The sequence below is a fragment of the Camarhynchus parvulus genome, chromosome 1, assembly GCF_901933205.1.
Source record: "Camarhynchus parvulus chromosome 1, STF_HiC, whole genome shotgun sequence".
Lineage (NCBI taxonomy): Eukaryota > Metazoa > Chordata > Aves > Passeriformes > Thraupidae > Camarhynchus > Camarhynchus parvulus.
Window position 1 is genome coordinate 45,284,490 of NC_044571.1, and position 17,340 is coordinate 45,301,829.

The 17,340-nt window shown below is 34.7% G+C and overlaps 1 protein-coding gene across 2 annotated transcripts; it reads left to right on the top strand.

Moving 5' to 3' along the window:
- Window positions 1-372: 372 nt before the first annotated feature.
- SLITRK6 (SLIT and NTRK like family member 6) lies at window positions 373-12,116 on the top strand. Of its 2 annotated transcripts, none has more exons than XM_030957472.1 (2): window positions 373-911; window positions 4,249-12,116. In XM_030957472.1, exon 2 carries the CDS (start codon window positions 4,264-4,266, stop codon window positions 6,784-6,786), a length of 2,523 nt encoding a protein of 840 aa, XP_030813332.1. In that variant the 5' UTR covers window positions 373-911; window positions 4,249-4,263; the 3' UTR covers window positions 6,787-12,116. The 2 variants fall into 2 exon arrangements, with proteins under 2 accessions (XP_030813332.1, XP_030813324.1); XM_030957464.1 differs by having other exon boundaries at window positions 385-911; window positions 4,246-12,116.
- The last annotated feature ends 5,224 nt before the right edge of the window (window positions 12,117-17,340 follow it).

Below are 17,340 nucleotides of genomic sequence, written 5' to 3' on the forward strand. Positions count from 1 at the left end.
TTCTACACCTCAACATGATAGACATATTTTCCAGAGGACAAAGTTTCCCTTGTAGTGTGTTTTGTGGACTGTATTTGGGCTGGAATGCTTTCAGGTTTCTAAAGCAAGCATTTGCAGAAACAAACTAAATGCAAGGACTGCCCAAGTGAACAAACTGCAAGAGCAGCAGTGGATGTTTACTGGGTTTTTTTGCAAAATCGGGTATTAACAGCCCTTAACTAATCTAGAAGATATTTAGCTGAATTTTACTTTCTGAGGCTCACTTAGATGAGGGGAAAAAGAGGTGAGAGAAATTGCAGGAGGAGGAGCTGATCTGTCTCAAGGTGGAGCTGTATCTTGTATTAAATGACATTGGCAGATTAAAGCTCTCTGGTGGGGAAGGGCTTAAAGGCTGAGTCAAAAGCCAAGAAGTCTCTTTATTTACGCCTACCTCCCAGCCCCTGGCAATCTGACTAATAACAAACTGAGCTAACAAGAAAGACTAGAAAGAACAGAGAGAACACAGGAGCAGCTTGCATCTAAAAATCTGACAAACCAAGTGATCAAATCAAGCTCTGCTGAGCATCTTGTTTGTTTACTGCATCCAAATGCTTGCAAACAGTTAACTATATGCAGAAAAGTCAGCCTAGCTGTGAAGTATGCTGTGAATTTTAATTGAGGAAAAAGGACAACTGCTTACAGGATGGTCTGACGTGCACGGCTGCCTGGAAGATTTTTTCAATCGAATGCTTTGTACTTTGTCTTCTGAACAAGGATTTTAACTTTATGGAGCTGTAGTATTACCAGAGCTTGCAGCAAAGGGAAACTCAGAAGAAAGTGTGTGTTTTTCAGAGGGAAAAATTACATTGCATGGAAACAGCTGCTCCAACTGTGCATTACTGAGTGTACCAGGGAGTGTTGCTGCTGTACAGGTAAGAAAGACTCCAGTTAGCTAATTAGCTAAGCACACGAGAATTTCACTTCTCAGTAAAAGTTGCATTTATTTTTCTGCATGATTTTCTATAACTTTTATCTTAAATGATGGCAGTTTATACTGTGTTTTAAACAGTTTGCAGGGACATTTATTCAAACTGATTACTGTGTAGAATATGTGCATTAAGGGAATGTTGTTCTTGAACCTCTTGAGGGAGAGGAATGGGTGTTTGGTTTTATTTCAAGCGCAAAAATGGTCTTAAATGCATCATCTGACTGTAATTCCCTTAAGAATTTAATAAAAAATCCCAAAGGCTTTTAGAAATTACTAATTCTTAGCTTGGGGGTTTGAAAATCATCAACATAGTTGGTTTTTTTTTATATATAGCTAAATTAAGACAACCAAACAAATAAACCCCCAAGCATAATGAAACAAGCTATTTCAATGTTTTAAAACCAAATCAATTATTACTTAGCAAGCATGAGATTCCTTTGCTGTAAGATGACTACTTCTGGAAGTATTCAACTTTGCCTCATAGAAAAAACTGACATTTTTTAGTCTTTTAAAATTCCTACAGAGTTTAGTTACAGTATGCAGTCAGCAGTGACTTACATGAAAGCAGATGAAAAAAACTTAAGTTACCATGTGGAATTTGCTGAAAAACCTCACCACATGGAAAGGTCAGTTTTTCAAGTCTTTCAAATTACATTTTGTTGTATTGTGAACCCTTTCAGTTAAATGTTAATCATCTGTTACACGACAGCAGTTTTTATTTTACAATAGTAGCCCACTGAGAACTTCATTTCATGTTTCTGAGTGTTTAGAAAAAAAAATGGGGAAAGGAAAAAGAATAAAACTCTCCCATTAATTTTTATTGTGTGGGTATATATATGTGTGTGTGAGAGTGTTCTGGCAGTGCTGCTTACAGAAGTATGACGATGATTAAAATGTGAATGTTTTCCAATTGGTTACAAATGTTTTTACTTTCATCTCTGAAAGGAAGGCTTTCATTTCAGTAACCTAATTTCTCAATATGCAATAGAATGCAACATGCCTTAAAGATTTCTTTTTTTGTTTAATTTTGCTCAGGGACTTTATAAGTGTTGTTTGAATTTGATGCGGATTGACGCTGGAATTTCTAATGAGAAAAAGTGTACAGAAATAAAGTTGAATTAGTCATAGTGTAGGTTTGAAGCCGGCATCTGTGTCAAGAGCTTGTATTTTTTACCTTGGGTCACTGGAAAGGATAGTGATGCATGTAAAGCAAGAATAAGTCTCTAGCATAATATGATCCTGGAATTATTCTGCATATTTTAAAATAACATCTTGACATGATGTGTCTTATCAAATACTTTTTGGGGAAACAGACTTAAAGATATATATATATTAAACATGGGCAGCTGGAGTCCAAAGAGGGTTATATGAGGCAACAAAATTATATTGCAACTACTAAAACAAAGATAAAAGCTCATATTTTTAAGGACACTTTTTCTCACATTGTGAATTGCACTTACTATTTATAAACTCATATTTCTACTCTCACTTATCAGAAGCTACTCATGGAGAAAAACAAAATTCACTGTGGGCACACTTGCTGTTCTTTGTGTGTGTGTATGTAATACTCATGCCACAGCATTTAAGTGCTTGCATGTGTAAAGCTTTGCAATCTGTTCTAAGGGAAGCCTTGAGAAATAGTGTTTCTAGTAACCAAGGTGCATGATATTCAAAATATGCCTTGATGAGATGCCAAATCATATGACCACACTATAAAATGTTCATGCATGTAGTCGAATTGATCCTTGTAAAATGTTCTAATCTTTCAGAAACTGACACTGTTGGTTGTGTAGTGACATTCTGTACTTCATGTTTCAATAGCCTAGTTTGAAGGATTCTAACCTTTATTAGATGGATTACTTAAGACTCTTGCTTAGTTCAGTAGTCAAATAAATAGCACACCCCATAAACATTACTGTTTTCAAATAATCCATTGCATTTTAGGGGATTTTTTGTTATTATTTACTTTTTTTGAAATGTGGAAATACTTAACTAAGGATTATAAACAGTGATTCCTCTCTATCTTATGTATCAAGAGTTACCATTGGTCTTGCTAATTAGGCAGCCTTGACAGAAAGAAACAGAGAATCTTCTAATAGACTATAGGACAACTTAATTCAAGCCAATAACAAATGACTGATTTAAACATCTCAATTTTACTTGCAACTCCATAGCTGTATTGTAATGATGCATTTATGAAGTGTTTCAAAGTCTAAGATCAGATTGAAAGGTGATAATTATATTACATAACATATTGTTGATAGTGGTGATAATTTTTAATTTGTAAAGCACAGTCAGGTCCATATAGATTTCACTGTGGAAATTAATGATTATTATCATTGGGAGGAGTCTAATATTAATCTCAAAAAAGTTTGCCCTTGCTTGCTTGTTTTTTCTGGCATGCACTGCATTCTCAGTTCTCTTTTTTTAACATTGTGTACGCAAATTTTTTTGTATGTATATTACATGCCAACGTTACACTACTTTGTGCTGTGGCCCCACTTTCACCCACAGACTACAACATATACATTAAAATTTAAGCAAAGAGAGATGATTATTTTGTCTATGTCCTTTTCAGTTTGTGGGTACAAGGATTTCAGAGGAAATACCCTTTGATTTCCATACATAATGCAGAACTGTAGAGAGATTCCCTGTATCCTGCAAGAATGGGTTTTTGCTCACAACACATTAGTGATCCAAACCAAATCTTATTTCTCTTCAGCAGCTGGGTAACATTAAGTTAATCTTAGCAAGGTACTCTTAAAATTTGCAGTGCTATGTAGGGACAGAAAGCAATATATTCAAAATATTCAAAATATTATATTACCTTTGATATAAGCTGCTTGGAATAGTAAATTACTACTGTTTTCCACTGGCAGTCTATACAGTGTATGAATAAAACCAACACTCCTGATTACATCCTGCTTTGGCTATCAGCATGAAAGTACTGAAGATTTCCCCTTATGACTCTGTTTATTCATTCAGTACATCAAACTAAATTTATATTCTCTAATTAGAAAATAATTCAATTGTTTTGCATGATATGATAGCACTGGGAAGGAGAAGTAGCTCAGTGATGAAGATTAGGAATGTTTTTTTCTTGCTGTTATGCCAGGGAAAAGAAAAACAGAAAGAAAAAACAAAAACAAAAACAAAAAACCAAAAAACAAAAAACCAAAACAACTCAAGCAAACAAAGCCACAAAAAACCCCCAAACAAAAAACCCAAACCCTGTGAAATCATGACTCTATTATTTATTTCTTTTTTTTTTTTTTTAGTAGAATCTGCTGGACAAGATGAAGCTTTGGATTTTTGTTCTATGCTCAATTGTGGTTGCATCTGATCCTTTCCAGTCACAGCCTTCTTTTTCTTCAGTCAGAGGATCTTGTCAGAGTCTGTGTTCCTGTGAAGAAAAGGATGACACCATGATTATCAACTGTGACAAAAGAGACATCAAGATGATATCAGAAATAAATGTCCCACCATCACGGCCTTTCCATCTTAATCTGTTAAACAATGGTTTGAGTATGTTACATGTGAATGATTTTGCTGGCCTTGTTAATGCTATTTCTCTGCATCTTGGTTTTAACAATATAGCAGATATTGAGCCTGGGGCTTTCAATGGTCTCAGCCTTCTTAAACAACTTCATATCAATCACAATTCTTTGGAAACACTTAAAGAAGATACGTTTAATGGATTGGAAAATTTGGAGTTTCTTCAAGCAGACAACAATTTCATCACAGTGATTGAAGCAAGTGCCTTTAGCAAGCTCAACAGGCTTAAAGTGCTTATTTTGAATGACAATGCCATTGAGTATCTTCCTCCAAACATATTTCGCTTTGTGCCATTGACCCATTTAGATCTGCGTGGAAACCAGTTACAGACACTGCCCTATGTTGGCTTTTTGGAACACATTGGAAGAATACTAGACCTTCAGCTGGAAGACAATAAATGGGCCTGTAACTGTGATTTGTTGCAGCTGAAGATATGGCTAGAAAACATGCCTCCTCAGTCCATAATAGGTGATGTTGTATGCAATAGCCCTTCAGTTATCAAAGGCAGCATATTAAGCCGGCTGAAAAAAGAATCTCTTTGTCCCACCCATCCTGTTAATGAACTTGAAGATCCTTCAGGGTCACTGCCCTTGGTTGTAACCACCTCTATCAATGATAATCATCTATCAACTAAGGTGATTCCTCTCCTGAAAGCTCCTACTAAAGAACCAAGTTTAGTGCTTCATACTTCCAAGCCTACTACATTTCCAGGAATCTCTTGTCCTGTCCCTTGTCACTGCACCAGCCATATGCTCTCAGGAGTTCTTATGCACTGCCAGGAGCGAAATATTGAAAGCTTGTCTGATTTAGGACCCCCTCCTCCAAATCCTAAAAAGCTTATCCTAGCTGGAAACATTATTCAGACGTTATTGAAATCAGATCTTGTGGACTATACCAGCCTGGAAATGCTTCACCTGGGGAACAATCGCATTGAGATCCTTGAGGAAGGTTCTTTTATGAATCTGACCAGACTACAGAAACTATATCTCAATGGCAATCATCTTACAAAGCTAAGTCAAAATCTCTTCCTTGGCCTTCAGCACCTTGAGTACCTGTATCTTGAATATAATGCCATCAAAGAAGTTTTGCCAGGGACATTTAATGTAATGCCAAAACTGAAAGTTCTCTACCTAAATAACAACCTTCTGCAGGCTTTGCCACCCCATATCTTTTCAGGTGTTCCCCTCACCAGACTAAATCTGAAAACAAACCAATTTGCTCATTTGCCTGTAAGCAATGTCTTGGATGAACTGGATATGCTGGTACAAATTGAACTTGAAGACAACCCTTGGGACTGTACTTGTGATTCAGTTGGACTGCAAAAATGGATACAAAAATTGAGTAAGAATACCATGATGGGTGATATTTTTTGTAAATCTCCTGGGCACTTAGCAAAAAAAGAATTGAAATCCCTAAAGAGTGAAGTCTTGTGTCCAGGTTTAATAAACAGCCCTGCCCTACCAACCCATGCCAGTTTTGTAGTTGTGACAACTTCTTCTCCTACTGCCAACACCGCAGACACCATCCTGCGGTCCCTTACAGATGCTGTCCCACTTTCTGTTCTAATATTAGGACTGCTCATTGTGTTTATAACTATTGTGTTTTGTGCAGCAGGAATAGTTGTTCTTGTTCTGCACCGGCGTAGGAGATGCAAAAAGAAGCAAGTGGATGAACAAGTGAGGGACAGCAGCCCTGTTCACCTTCAGTACAGCATGTATGGGCATAAGACAACGCACCACACCACGGAGCGTCCAGCTGCCACTCTCTATGAGCAACGAATAGTTACCCCCATGGTTCAGGTTTACCACAGCCCATCCTTCAGCCCCAAGCACACTGAGCAGCAGCAGGAGGAGGGAAGTGAGAAGGAAGCTAATGATTCCAAATACCTTCGCCGAAGTCTCCTGGAAAGAGAGAACAGTTCGCCACTTACAGGTCCAAATGTCAAATACAAGGCTACAGATCAATCTGCTGAATTTCTGTCTTTTCAGGATGCTAGCTGCTTGTATAGAAACATTCTTGAAAAAGAGAGAGAGCTGCAGCAACTAGGGATCACAGAATACCTAAGAAAAAATATTGTCCAGCTCCAGCCTGACATGGAAGTTCGTTATCCTGGAACACATGAAGAGTTGAAGCTGATGGAGACACTCATGTACTCCAGGCCAAGAAAGGTTTTTCTAGAACAAACTAAAAATGAGTATTTTGAGCTCAAGGCTAATTTACATGCTGAGCCTGACTATCTGGAAGTCCTGGAGCAGCAAACGTGAAGTGATAATACATTGGGCTGGGCCGAATTTCTGTGATTTTACTTTAAGGTGGAATCATTGTAAATAAAAGTGCCTTATAAAAACATGTCAACAGTCAGAACTTAAGCACAGCAGTAATCCTAGCAAAGAAAAACTCAGGGATCACTGTGGGAAGCCATGGGGTTGTGAGCCGGCAATATGTCAAACCCCAAGTTAAGCAAGAATTTAGTATGATTGAACTGTGGGAGGAAGATTGCTTATTGCACTATTCCTCATCATTTTGAAAAGGTGTATATGCCACTCTCTGCTCTGTTCTCTGTTTCCCAACCTATAGAGAAAAAAGTTCATTTCCTTTACCCCTTCTTTTTTCCCTTCATTTAATTAGATTCCTTTAAAACAACAAAAAGACCAAAAAAAAAAAAAGAAAATTCCAACACCTGTGTTTGTATTTATAACCTTAGAGTGTATATGTTAGGTTAGTACATGCACTGCATACATGACCACTGTCTACAACTACACCTTACATACCTTTATTATAAATATGAAAGGAGTTGAAAAGTTGTCATACTAAATGTCAGTTAAAAAGGAAAACAGATAAAATATTTTTGTGTATTCACCCAGAGCCTGCAAATATTTAAGTATTCTACACAGAACTTTATGTGAATTCTGTATCAGTATGTGGAAGGAAAAATATGCATCTATGTTTACCCAACATCTTCAACAAAGAAAACTGCAAGCCTTTTGCTACTTTCCCTATCTGATAGCTTTACCTAAGTTTGGACAATCTTTTCTTGAGCTGCTGCTATAAGATATTGTGCATCACTGGTGTTTCAACTCATAATCCTGGGTAATTTGAAAAGCTACTGAGAATCAGCTGTAAATATGTTACTGTGTTTAATAAGTTTGATTTTTTTTATAAATATATATATATACATATGTATATAAATAACTTCTGTGCTGGCTTTAAATATTCTTGAAGGAAATGAGTTTGCTGTGGCTAGGAATTTCCAAGTGCATATACAGGTCCTGTTCCACCCTAACCAAAAGCAACACTCAGACAGAATTGCAAACTGCAACAATACACACATGAGGAAGAATAATAGTATTTAGCTATTTGTACAAAAATATATTTTCTGAAATTAGAAGAAAATAAAGTGTTGTGGGAAAAATAGGTTACAAACACATAGAACACTGCAGGTTTATTTTTGCAATGAATTCACGCTAGATTTATATTTACTATTTATTCTGTATAATTTTGTATTTTTTTCTTTCCAACTCACAAGAAAAGAAAAAGCATATTCCTGGCTAATTTTCAAACTAACCAAGGAACTGCTCTCTATTAATGAAAAAGAAATAAAGAGTTTTTTAAATGTCTTTTTCTTAAAGGTCACTTTTTAAGGAAGGCAGCAACTTCTGCATGCACAAGTTTAAAACTACTTGGGAATTAAACACAATGATTCTCACTCTTGCCATGTGGACAGAAGCATCTTATCCTTAGTTCAGTAAGGTCATTCAATTTCTGTGCATGACTGATGTGGTGCCAAAACACAATTTCTGACCTGCATCTATCTTCCTCCAAGCAAATCTTTTGTAAACTGACTATGCATGAGTTTTGTTTTTTTTTTTTTAATTCCTATTTGTAAAGTGAAAAATCAGCTTAATTACTACATGTATAGATATGTATGCTAAATTTAGCATTGAAATCTTGATAAACTCAAAGTGAAAAGATATATATTCTGTAGTTCAAAATGCTGTCCATGTCTTACCTATTTGTATATACAAATTAGAGTTCTTCATATTCTTCTACGTAAGTTTCTGACAGAAAAATTTCCTATATTATATATGAAAGTCAGATTCTCAGTTCTTTCAAATTTGCTTAGACATAACAACTTTTATGGTGCTATACTAATTTCTATAGTTTGAGAATCTGACCATCTTTTGTCTTTATTAACAAATCAACTTCCTTATTAATATTTTTGAGGTGTTACCAGTTTGTTATGGAAGTAAAACTTGGCTTTCATAAATCAAAATTCCAGTTATTAGAGAAGTATTATTTCTCCTTTCTATATCTGAGAATAATTTAATAAGAAAACCTGTCTATTTTGGAAGATTATGAAGAGTTAATGTGGCAACAACATATTTTGTTCCGTTGCTATCTTTATTCCAGACTATGAAAGACAATATTGAATATTGCTTGTGCAGGTAGGGGTGAGAAAAAAGGCAAAATGTGCGTGCAATAACTTTCATTAAAGGAGTTATATGATGTTATTTTAGATGTACTTGCATATTCAAGCACATGTAAATGTGTTTCATGAGCATGGAACCTATGGAAACCCATGCCTGGATCTGGAAGAACAACTGGGGGACAGATGGGATGGCTTAGAGCATTAAAATGACACTAAGTGTCTCCATTTAAAGAATTTAGTTTCACAGAGGGAAAAAAAAATCAAATAAATTTATTTTATAGAATAATTAAATGCAGTTAAAAATTGAATTTATTTAATGGAAATAGAAAGCTTTGAATGCTGAATCAGACATTAAATTGTTCTTTTTCAAATTCTCAGAGATCTCAAATTAGTGTAAAGGAAAAAATCAGAATACAAATGTAAATGGTACTTGATAACAGAGTTTATTATTTCAGTGTGGTTGATTTCAGTAGTTATTTCCAAAAAAAAAAAAGTGTGTAAAAATAACACCCTGCAATTGGCAAGATGAGGGGAAATGGTGATTCAAGCCCTCCGGCTTAGATTTAAGAGAAATAGCTTCAGACTAAAGACAATTGCCACATGCACAGATGTCACTTTGCTTAGCTGCTAACAGTTACTTGGCAGAATGTTGAGGACAACAGTGTGGCAAACATTCTTTTCCCTTGCAGCCTCAAAGCATCAGAAGGAAGAGTGAGCTAAATTAGTGTCAAAGCAAGTCAGTTACACAGCTGTATGGGAGCCTCGCTCAGCAGGATTAAAGAGACCTTTACCATTTAGCTTTCCTTCAGAAGGGAGAGTCATGCCTTTCACTTTATAAGGACAATTGTGCTCTGTGGCAGTCTATAACACTGCAAGTGGTTTGGCAGTATCCAGGAATCTCCAGGATGTGGCTCGCTGTCCACTTTCCTATCATCATGTTGCTTACTAGGCTGCCATGTAGTGAGCTTTTATAATGAGAAGAGCGGGGTCTGCCTTACATTCAGATAGTGATTTTTCCAACTATGGGGAAAATGTACACTGCCATAACAAAAAAGGACAAAGGTTTGACATCATATGATCATTTTTCAGTTAAAGAAAATCATTGTCTGCTTATAAAAAAAATCATGATATAAGAATGGCATCACATAAGAAAGAAGGATGTGATATCCATTCCTAGAAGTTTCTTGGAATATTCCAACAACTGGAAGTGTGTTGTTAATGTTATTGATACTTCCAGGAAGTTGGGAAGGGTATTCATAAATTTTCTTGTTAAAACCCTATTGTCATTTTTTTTCAGTGACAGTTAAGTGATTTGATACATTTTTACTTAGCTAGAATAATGGAGGTTGGAAGGCAAAGCATGTTTGACAGTATGCAACAAAGTGGATCCATTTTTTTCCTGTCAGCATGAGAGTTTAATTGAGTGCGAGAACAGTGCTTCATCAAGCACACTGGTGTAAGTGGCAGCTATGATGTTGTTGCTAGGGTACCTCAAGGTAACCAACACTACCATTTTTCACCTCACATTTGAACAGACCTGTTCCCTAAATAAACATATTAAAACAATTAATTACACTTTTTTGTTTTAAACTGTTCTTATCTTTTCAACTTCATAGAAGACAATTGTCTTTCTCTTTCTTTTTCTTCCTGCTACAGGTAAATTTCCCGCAAACTTTTAGCATTGGTACTTGATTATATTGCCTGCAGTGATGCCTCTCCAAGCTTTTTAAAAGAAATAAAACCTAACCCTGCACTTAAAAAACCCTATCCAACAAAGACTATAAGTGTACACATCAATTAGAACATTTGCCTATTCAGAAATGGCCTCATATTTTTACACGTTCTTTTCCATTTGAATGACAGATCAACCTTTCTGTCATCTATTCCAGACTGAAAACTAGTTTGTACTTCTTTGCGGTGATGTGTCAAACCTATCAGATTTGAATATAATCCTTTTTAACTTGCAGTCATTGTTTCTCTGATTGGAATCGGAGGATCAGTTTTCCGCCCCTCTTTGCATGACAAAAATGTTCCCTGCATGACTCTAAATGGAAGATGTTTGCCATGTACCACTTAACTTACCTACAAAGAGATTATTAATTGTATAGTGTGTTAAACTGAAGAAATAAGTTTGGCCAGGATGGGAAACCAAAATATCTTAGAAAGATTAATTTCTTGTATGTTAATAAAAAATAATAATTATCACAAATAGGACATTATTTCACAGGATAAAGTGATAGTGGCAAGAGGCAAAAATGGAGACTGAATCTCAAAGTCATCACCAGAAGGAATTCTGGATTATCATCCTGAGGGTGTCAATGTTTACAGCAACACACTTTATTAGTCACACCAAAACAATCTGCAAGCTTCATGTAGAGGTACTGAAATAATCCTGAGATTAAAGACCAATCAAACACAATTCAAAAGACCAGAAACTTTCTTAAGACTGGCACATTTGTCTTCTGTTGTACTCCTTAACACAGAATATCTGCATTTCCATTAATGAATTTCACACTCAGCCATAGACTGACCTCTGGCATTACGATCTGTTGCAATTGAAATCTACTCCTTGGAGAATTTTTTCATTGTATACATTACCTTCAGTTGAGTTCCTCTGGGACCTGATGATGGGTGCACCATTGGGGATCTGAGACAGGGAAGATAATCTTGTGTTGTAAGTCAAAAACTGTCTTTCTTTTTCAATTTTCCAAAGTTTGTGATATTCTTGATATTGTTTGAAGAGCTAAATCCTTTTGTTCCTTAAAACAGAAGTGAACTGTAGCTGGAATCAATATATTTTCCATAATGAAAAGATAAAGCATGGTGTTTTCTTTCCTGCACAACTCCTAACAATCAGCCTTGGCTTTTTGACACAACAGAACAAATTCTAAAGAGCCACAGTCTAATAGAAAGCAGCTAACCTTGAGGAAGAACATAAAAGGGCAGATGCTGTTCAGCTCTATGAAAGCAAAATGCGATGAAGAATTTTTATTTTATTTATTCAGCTTCACCAAGATGCAAGAGTGGAAGTACATGCATACAGTACATTTCATAAAACATTTACCAAAGTTTCATGTTCTAAGACATTAACTTCAAAACATTCACAGTATGTGAATATTACTACTGGAAGGACTACTTCTACTTGATTTTCACTTACAGTTTATGAAATGGAATGCTGGAATACAGAAAAGAAGAAACAATATGGTTTCATGTTTCAAGGAGAAATGTTATTTATTATAATTTCAGCTGTTTGTTTTTGTTAAAAAAATCATCCAGACTATTTCATTTTCAGATAATTATTTTACAAGTTTAGAAGTTTTAAAATTCTTCTAGTTTTAATTATTTACCAAATAAACTACAGAAGAGCAATTACTTTTTCAAATAGAAAGAAATCTGAAACCCTTTATATATGAAGAAATACTGTAGCATGCCAGGATAAACTTGCTTTTTAAAAGAAACTATGAAATTTATTTTGTCAGCTCATAAGAGTTAGCATTATTTTTAGTTTTAAATTAAGACAGCTCAGCAACTTTCCATTTTTCAAAATTCAAAGCCAACATAACACTTCCATAATGACACATATTTGGGTTGAATGCATATTAAACAGTTCCATGTTAAGATATATTAACAAAAAAACCAAAAACCTTTCAAATATAATCTACTACTTTCCCTCATATTCCCTACTGAAATGGTATAGTGTACTGTGTAATAATAATAAAAATAATAATATATTTCCTGGGAAAGGAGACCAAACTAGACAAATTCTTTTGTATCTTCATTATATATGCTTTTTGGAGAGTAGGATATAATGGATTCCCATCCCTGCAGCACATCATGTTTACACAGTTCATACAGCATGCAAAAAAGAACGATTTGGCCTAACTAGTAGTCTATGCAAGTATGCTCTTTTGTAAGTGAAAAGCTGTTGCCATTGCAATTTTAAGAAGATCTTGTGTGTCAAACATCCTTTAGATATAACTGTTAGATCAGACCCCATAGATATCAGATAATTATGAAACTTGATACAAGAAGTTTCAAGCTTGATACAAACAAGATTCCAGGCTGAGAATTCTGGGATAGTTTATTGTAATCCAGACACCCTAGAATTTGGGTAGTTGGAGCGCAGTGAAAAACATCCATCATTTTTTTACAAAGGAAAGGTTCTTGAGCAACAGTTCAAGACTGAGATTGCTTTTCTCATCTTGCTCATCTTGAGGTGCTCAATGTTCCACAATGTTGGATCACATTACTTAAGGATGAACATAAAACATCACTAAATAGGAAATGTAGCATTTAGATGCCATTAAAAAAAAAAAGGTAAATGTTTCCATCGAATAATAATGAAATGAAGATTAATATTTGGAGATTTTAATTGCCTCGTGTTACACTAGTGTCTTTAAGCAATGTATTACTTCAGGAGAGATGGGGGGCAGGTGGCATTCCTGATCACTCACACATTCGGATGTCCTGAAGGGAAATGTTGTGCAGAGGATAGCTATTTCTATGCTACCATACATGATAGTATGAAGGCTGAATCATACTTTATAAATTCTAAAGTAATTGTTTATTATAGGCTCCAAGGACTAAAATGTAATCTGAAGTTGGACTTGCAGTCTCAGCTTCCATGATTATTTTTATTAATAAAAATGACTGCAGAACATACAGAAGCTTTATTATTCCCCATATAAAAGCATTTATGTAAAGAAAAAGATTACCCTCTGAATTTTTGATTAATGCCCTGATCCAAGGGCCATTAAAGCTAAGGAATTATGTTTTTCAGATACAGAGTAATGCAGAAGCATCTTAGAAGTCTATGGTTTTGTCTGCGCAGATACATATAGAAAAACAGTACTTACAAAAGCATTGGGGTGTTGTCGCATCCTATTGTTTTCCAAACAGCATAAGTTGGAACTAGACAAGACCAGACCCTGTTCGTAACTATAAGGGTCTGACCATATACTAGAAAAATACCTCACAAAATTTATTCTGAACACTCCCATGACACAGTCTCCTGAAAAATGAAAAGGTATGTGTCTGTTTCTTCCCCTCATTTTTTTAACACCTAAGTATTAAGAAGATCACAGTGTGGGTTATAAAGGTAAATGTGAATAATAAACGCCTGAAATACATTGGAATAATAAGAAAACCTTCTTCACTACTGCAGCACTGAGATTCTGTACCTAAAGTACCCATGGAACCTCACACCCTTGAAGCAGGAGGCTAGACTAGACAGCTTCCAGAGGTCCCTTCCAGGGACAATATCTGTGGTTCTAATATGATTCTGCAAAAGATTTTTTAGGGCAAGATAGTCTACAGTCTTTCTTTTCTATACACAGTCTTCCTGAATATGAAGTTAAAGAAAAAGGCAATAGTCACTAAACACTGACATGAAATAAAAGCTTTTCATGTAACTCTTTCTGTAACATGCAGATACAGTCATTTGGATTTTGCATCGAATAAACAGTACTTCTTTGATAGTAGTATATTGGTGATGGTGAACTCTGGCTACCTAAGTTTATTATTAAAAGCACTTTCTTCCAGAATAGATGACTTCAGATCTCCAAATAAAATACGGAAACTATCTGAAACACTTGAAGAGTGTCCCTTTCTGTACTGGTAGAATTAATGATTCTTGTTTTCATGACACACTGCTGGTGTAATTCTTCACTCATTTCAAAGGTAACAATCATAGTTTTTTTAAAATTTCTTCCAGGTTTTAATTCAACATATTCTGTTTGTCAAAAGGACAAATTATTAAGCAGTATATAAGTAATGTATGTTTTAAATTAAAAACTATTTTACATAAAAATTCTACTTTAAATCTTTAAAATTGTGAAGTAGCAATTGGAAAAGACTCTTTGGTCTAAGCGCAGTGCTTCATGCTACTTAGTAATCAGCTTTTTAAAAATCCTCCTATGATATGTTTGTTATCTGTTACCTGAAACCCAGTACTTCCATACAGATTTAGGGCAAATATTTATGCAATTATATTTCGATGTTTCTTATAGTCTTTAGCTATTAAAGTTAGCTATTTTTGAAGGCTGGATACTAAATGGGTCTCTGATTTGTCCTAGGATGGCTGTTAGTAAGATCGTTATATGTACTTGTACAAATATTACATTCTTGTATATCTTTGTGGAAACCAAATTTCCCAGACCTAACTAGACCTACATCTGGAAGTGGTTTCCTAACTTTGCTAATAGAGTATTTTTTAATAAAAATGCCTATAATTTTAATAAAAATCAAACTAGAGTTTTTAGAAATAAACAAAAAATACTTGTTATTCCTAGAGTTTAAAAGCAGAAGATTAGACACCAATCATGTAAATCTTTGACAAAGAAGATCAATAAAAAAATGTATTTGTTTTCTACCTAAATATGTAAATACACTGCCACATAGTTTTGAAATTTTTATTCCTACATAAGATGCTTTTTCAGACAACAAATGCCCAACATAGCTATGGAATTTGGCTGACTTAATACACAGTTGTATTCTCTTGGTACTGCAGTGAATCCTTGGTCTGACATCTAAAAGGTAGATCCAAGAGAGGACTGAAAATCATTGTGTTTTAATTAAAACAAAAACAAACAAACAAATAAACAAAACCTGTAAGAAACCCCACAACAAAAGAAAAAAAATCCCTAATTAAAAAAAGGGAAAGAAAAATCATTAGAATATTTCAAGGATGTATCCATTGTTCTCTGCATAACCTATCACTTACTTTTATTTATCATCCATCTCATTTAGTTCTTTATTTACTTTCTTTTTAAAATTTCTTTTTTCATGTATGTAAAATTTTGTAGCCTGGATAAATTTAAGTTGTGGGGTTTTAGGTAGCAACTAAGTGTTTGTTGTTCACCACTGGCCAATGATCTCTATAGTGAGCTTTTAAAACAACACAGATCCTTTAGGTCCTAATAAACATACTAGTGTATAACTCATTTTTTTGCTCCTTTCTCTTTTGGTGTAAAAAATCACAATGCAAACAAGGAAATAAATATTTATATGAGGAGAGGAAGAAAAAGAATTGCATCTCAAGTTGACTTGGAATTTTCCATCAAAGTACAACTCGATGGAAAAATATGTTTTGCTTTAGGAATTATATTCTTTTCTATTCCTTAAAATTGAACATATTTATGAACAACTTTTAATAAATATTTTGATATTTTACTTCCTGTTTTATTACAGTCCTTAGCAAATTTGGAGTTTCAACTTTTTAAATTGATCTAATGTGTATAGAACCCAACAGCTCATTTGTGTAGTATGTTAAGATTATCAGTTCTCATTATGCGAGTATAAGAATACAAATTATTAGGTTTGTGTGCCAGACTCTTAAAATGCATTCCTGGATAGGATCTCTCATACCAACTGACTGCCAGCCCTGCAAGCCTCTGCGGGAGCTGCTTTTGGATTAGTTGCTGATGTTTATTCCAACCTTCTAAGGGAGATTGTGGAGGAGATAAATTGTACCCTATACTTAATGTTCACATGGTAGATGAAAGAGCTAAGGAATTTATTTCCACAACTGGGAACAGCTTCTAGTGGTGGATCAAAATTTTTTACGGCAATTCTGTTCTAACTAGTTTAGAGGCGTGAAATCGTGAAATAGTAACTACTGAGAAACACATTATGGTTTTTTTTAATATATTTAGGAAAATATGAAGTCATCTCTCTGTAAGATCTTGTCCTATTTTCTCAGATTTTGATGGGTTTGATTTTTTTAATTCCTTTTTTTTTTCTCTTTCTTCTTCTTAAGTTTCTAAGTTATAAAAAACTACTTAATTTTCCTTGATATGCAGGGATAGGCATAATTTTTTTACAGTTAATTGCTGTGGATCAAGAGGAAGCTGTGTAACTTATTAATGTTACATAATTATTTCTTCTTTTCTATTTAAACATCATTGTCTGCCTAAGTCTTTAGCTTTACCTGTGAGACTTTTCCTAAGGAAACATTTTCCTGTTTCCACCAGCAAGATAGGAACAAAAATTTGAGAGGAAAAGATTCACTGCTAACATATCTGTAGCAGAGGTTTGTGTATTTTTCTACCCATTTACCTACTAATCTTTGTTAAGCTGTTGCTGTATTGATGGATCAGTTTTTCCACTCCAGCTGCCATCACATTTTTTTGTCAAGCATTCCTATTAAACATGCATTGCAATACAAAACTCAGCTGGTCTATCAACAGATTGATCTTCAAATTCAGGAAATTCAATCTTTGATAAAAGGTTTGAATTGTTTGTATGAAAGAAACATGGCATATCAAGTATTTCCTTTATGGTTTGTAGTGAATATAAGATGTATTATCATAGACAAAATCCCAGCACATGAAAAAGTTGCAAGGTCCAAGATCCTCACTAGATCCAGAGTGCTGTGGCCCCTCCAACTACT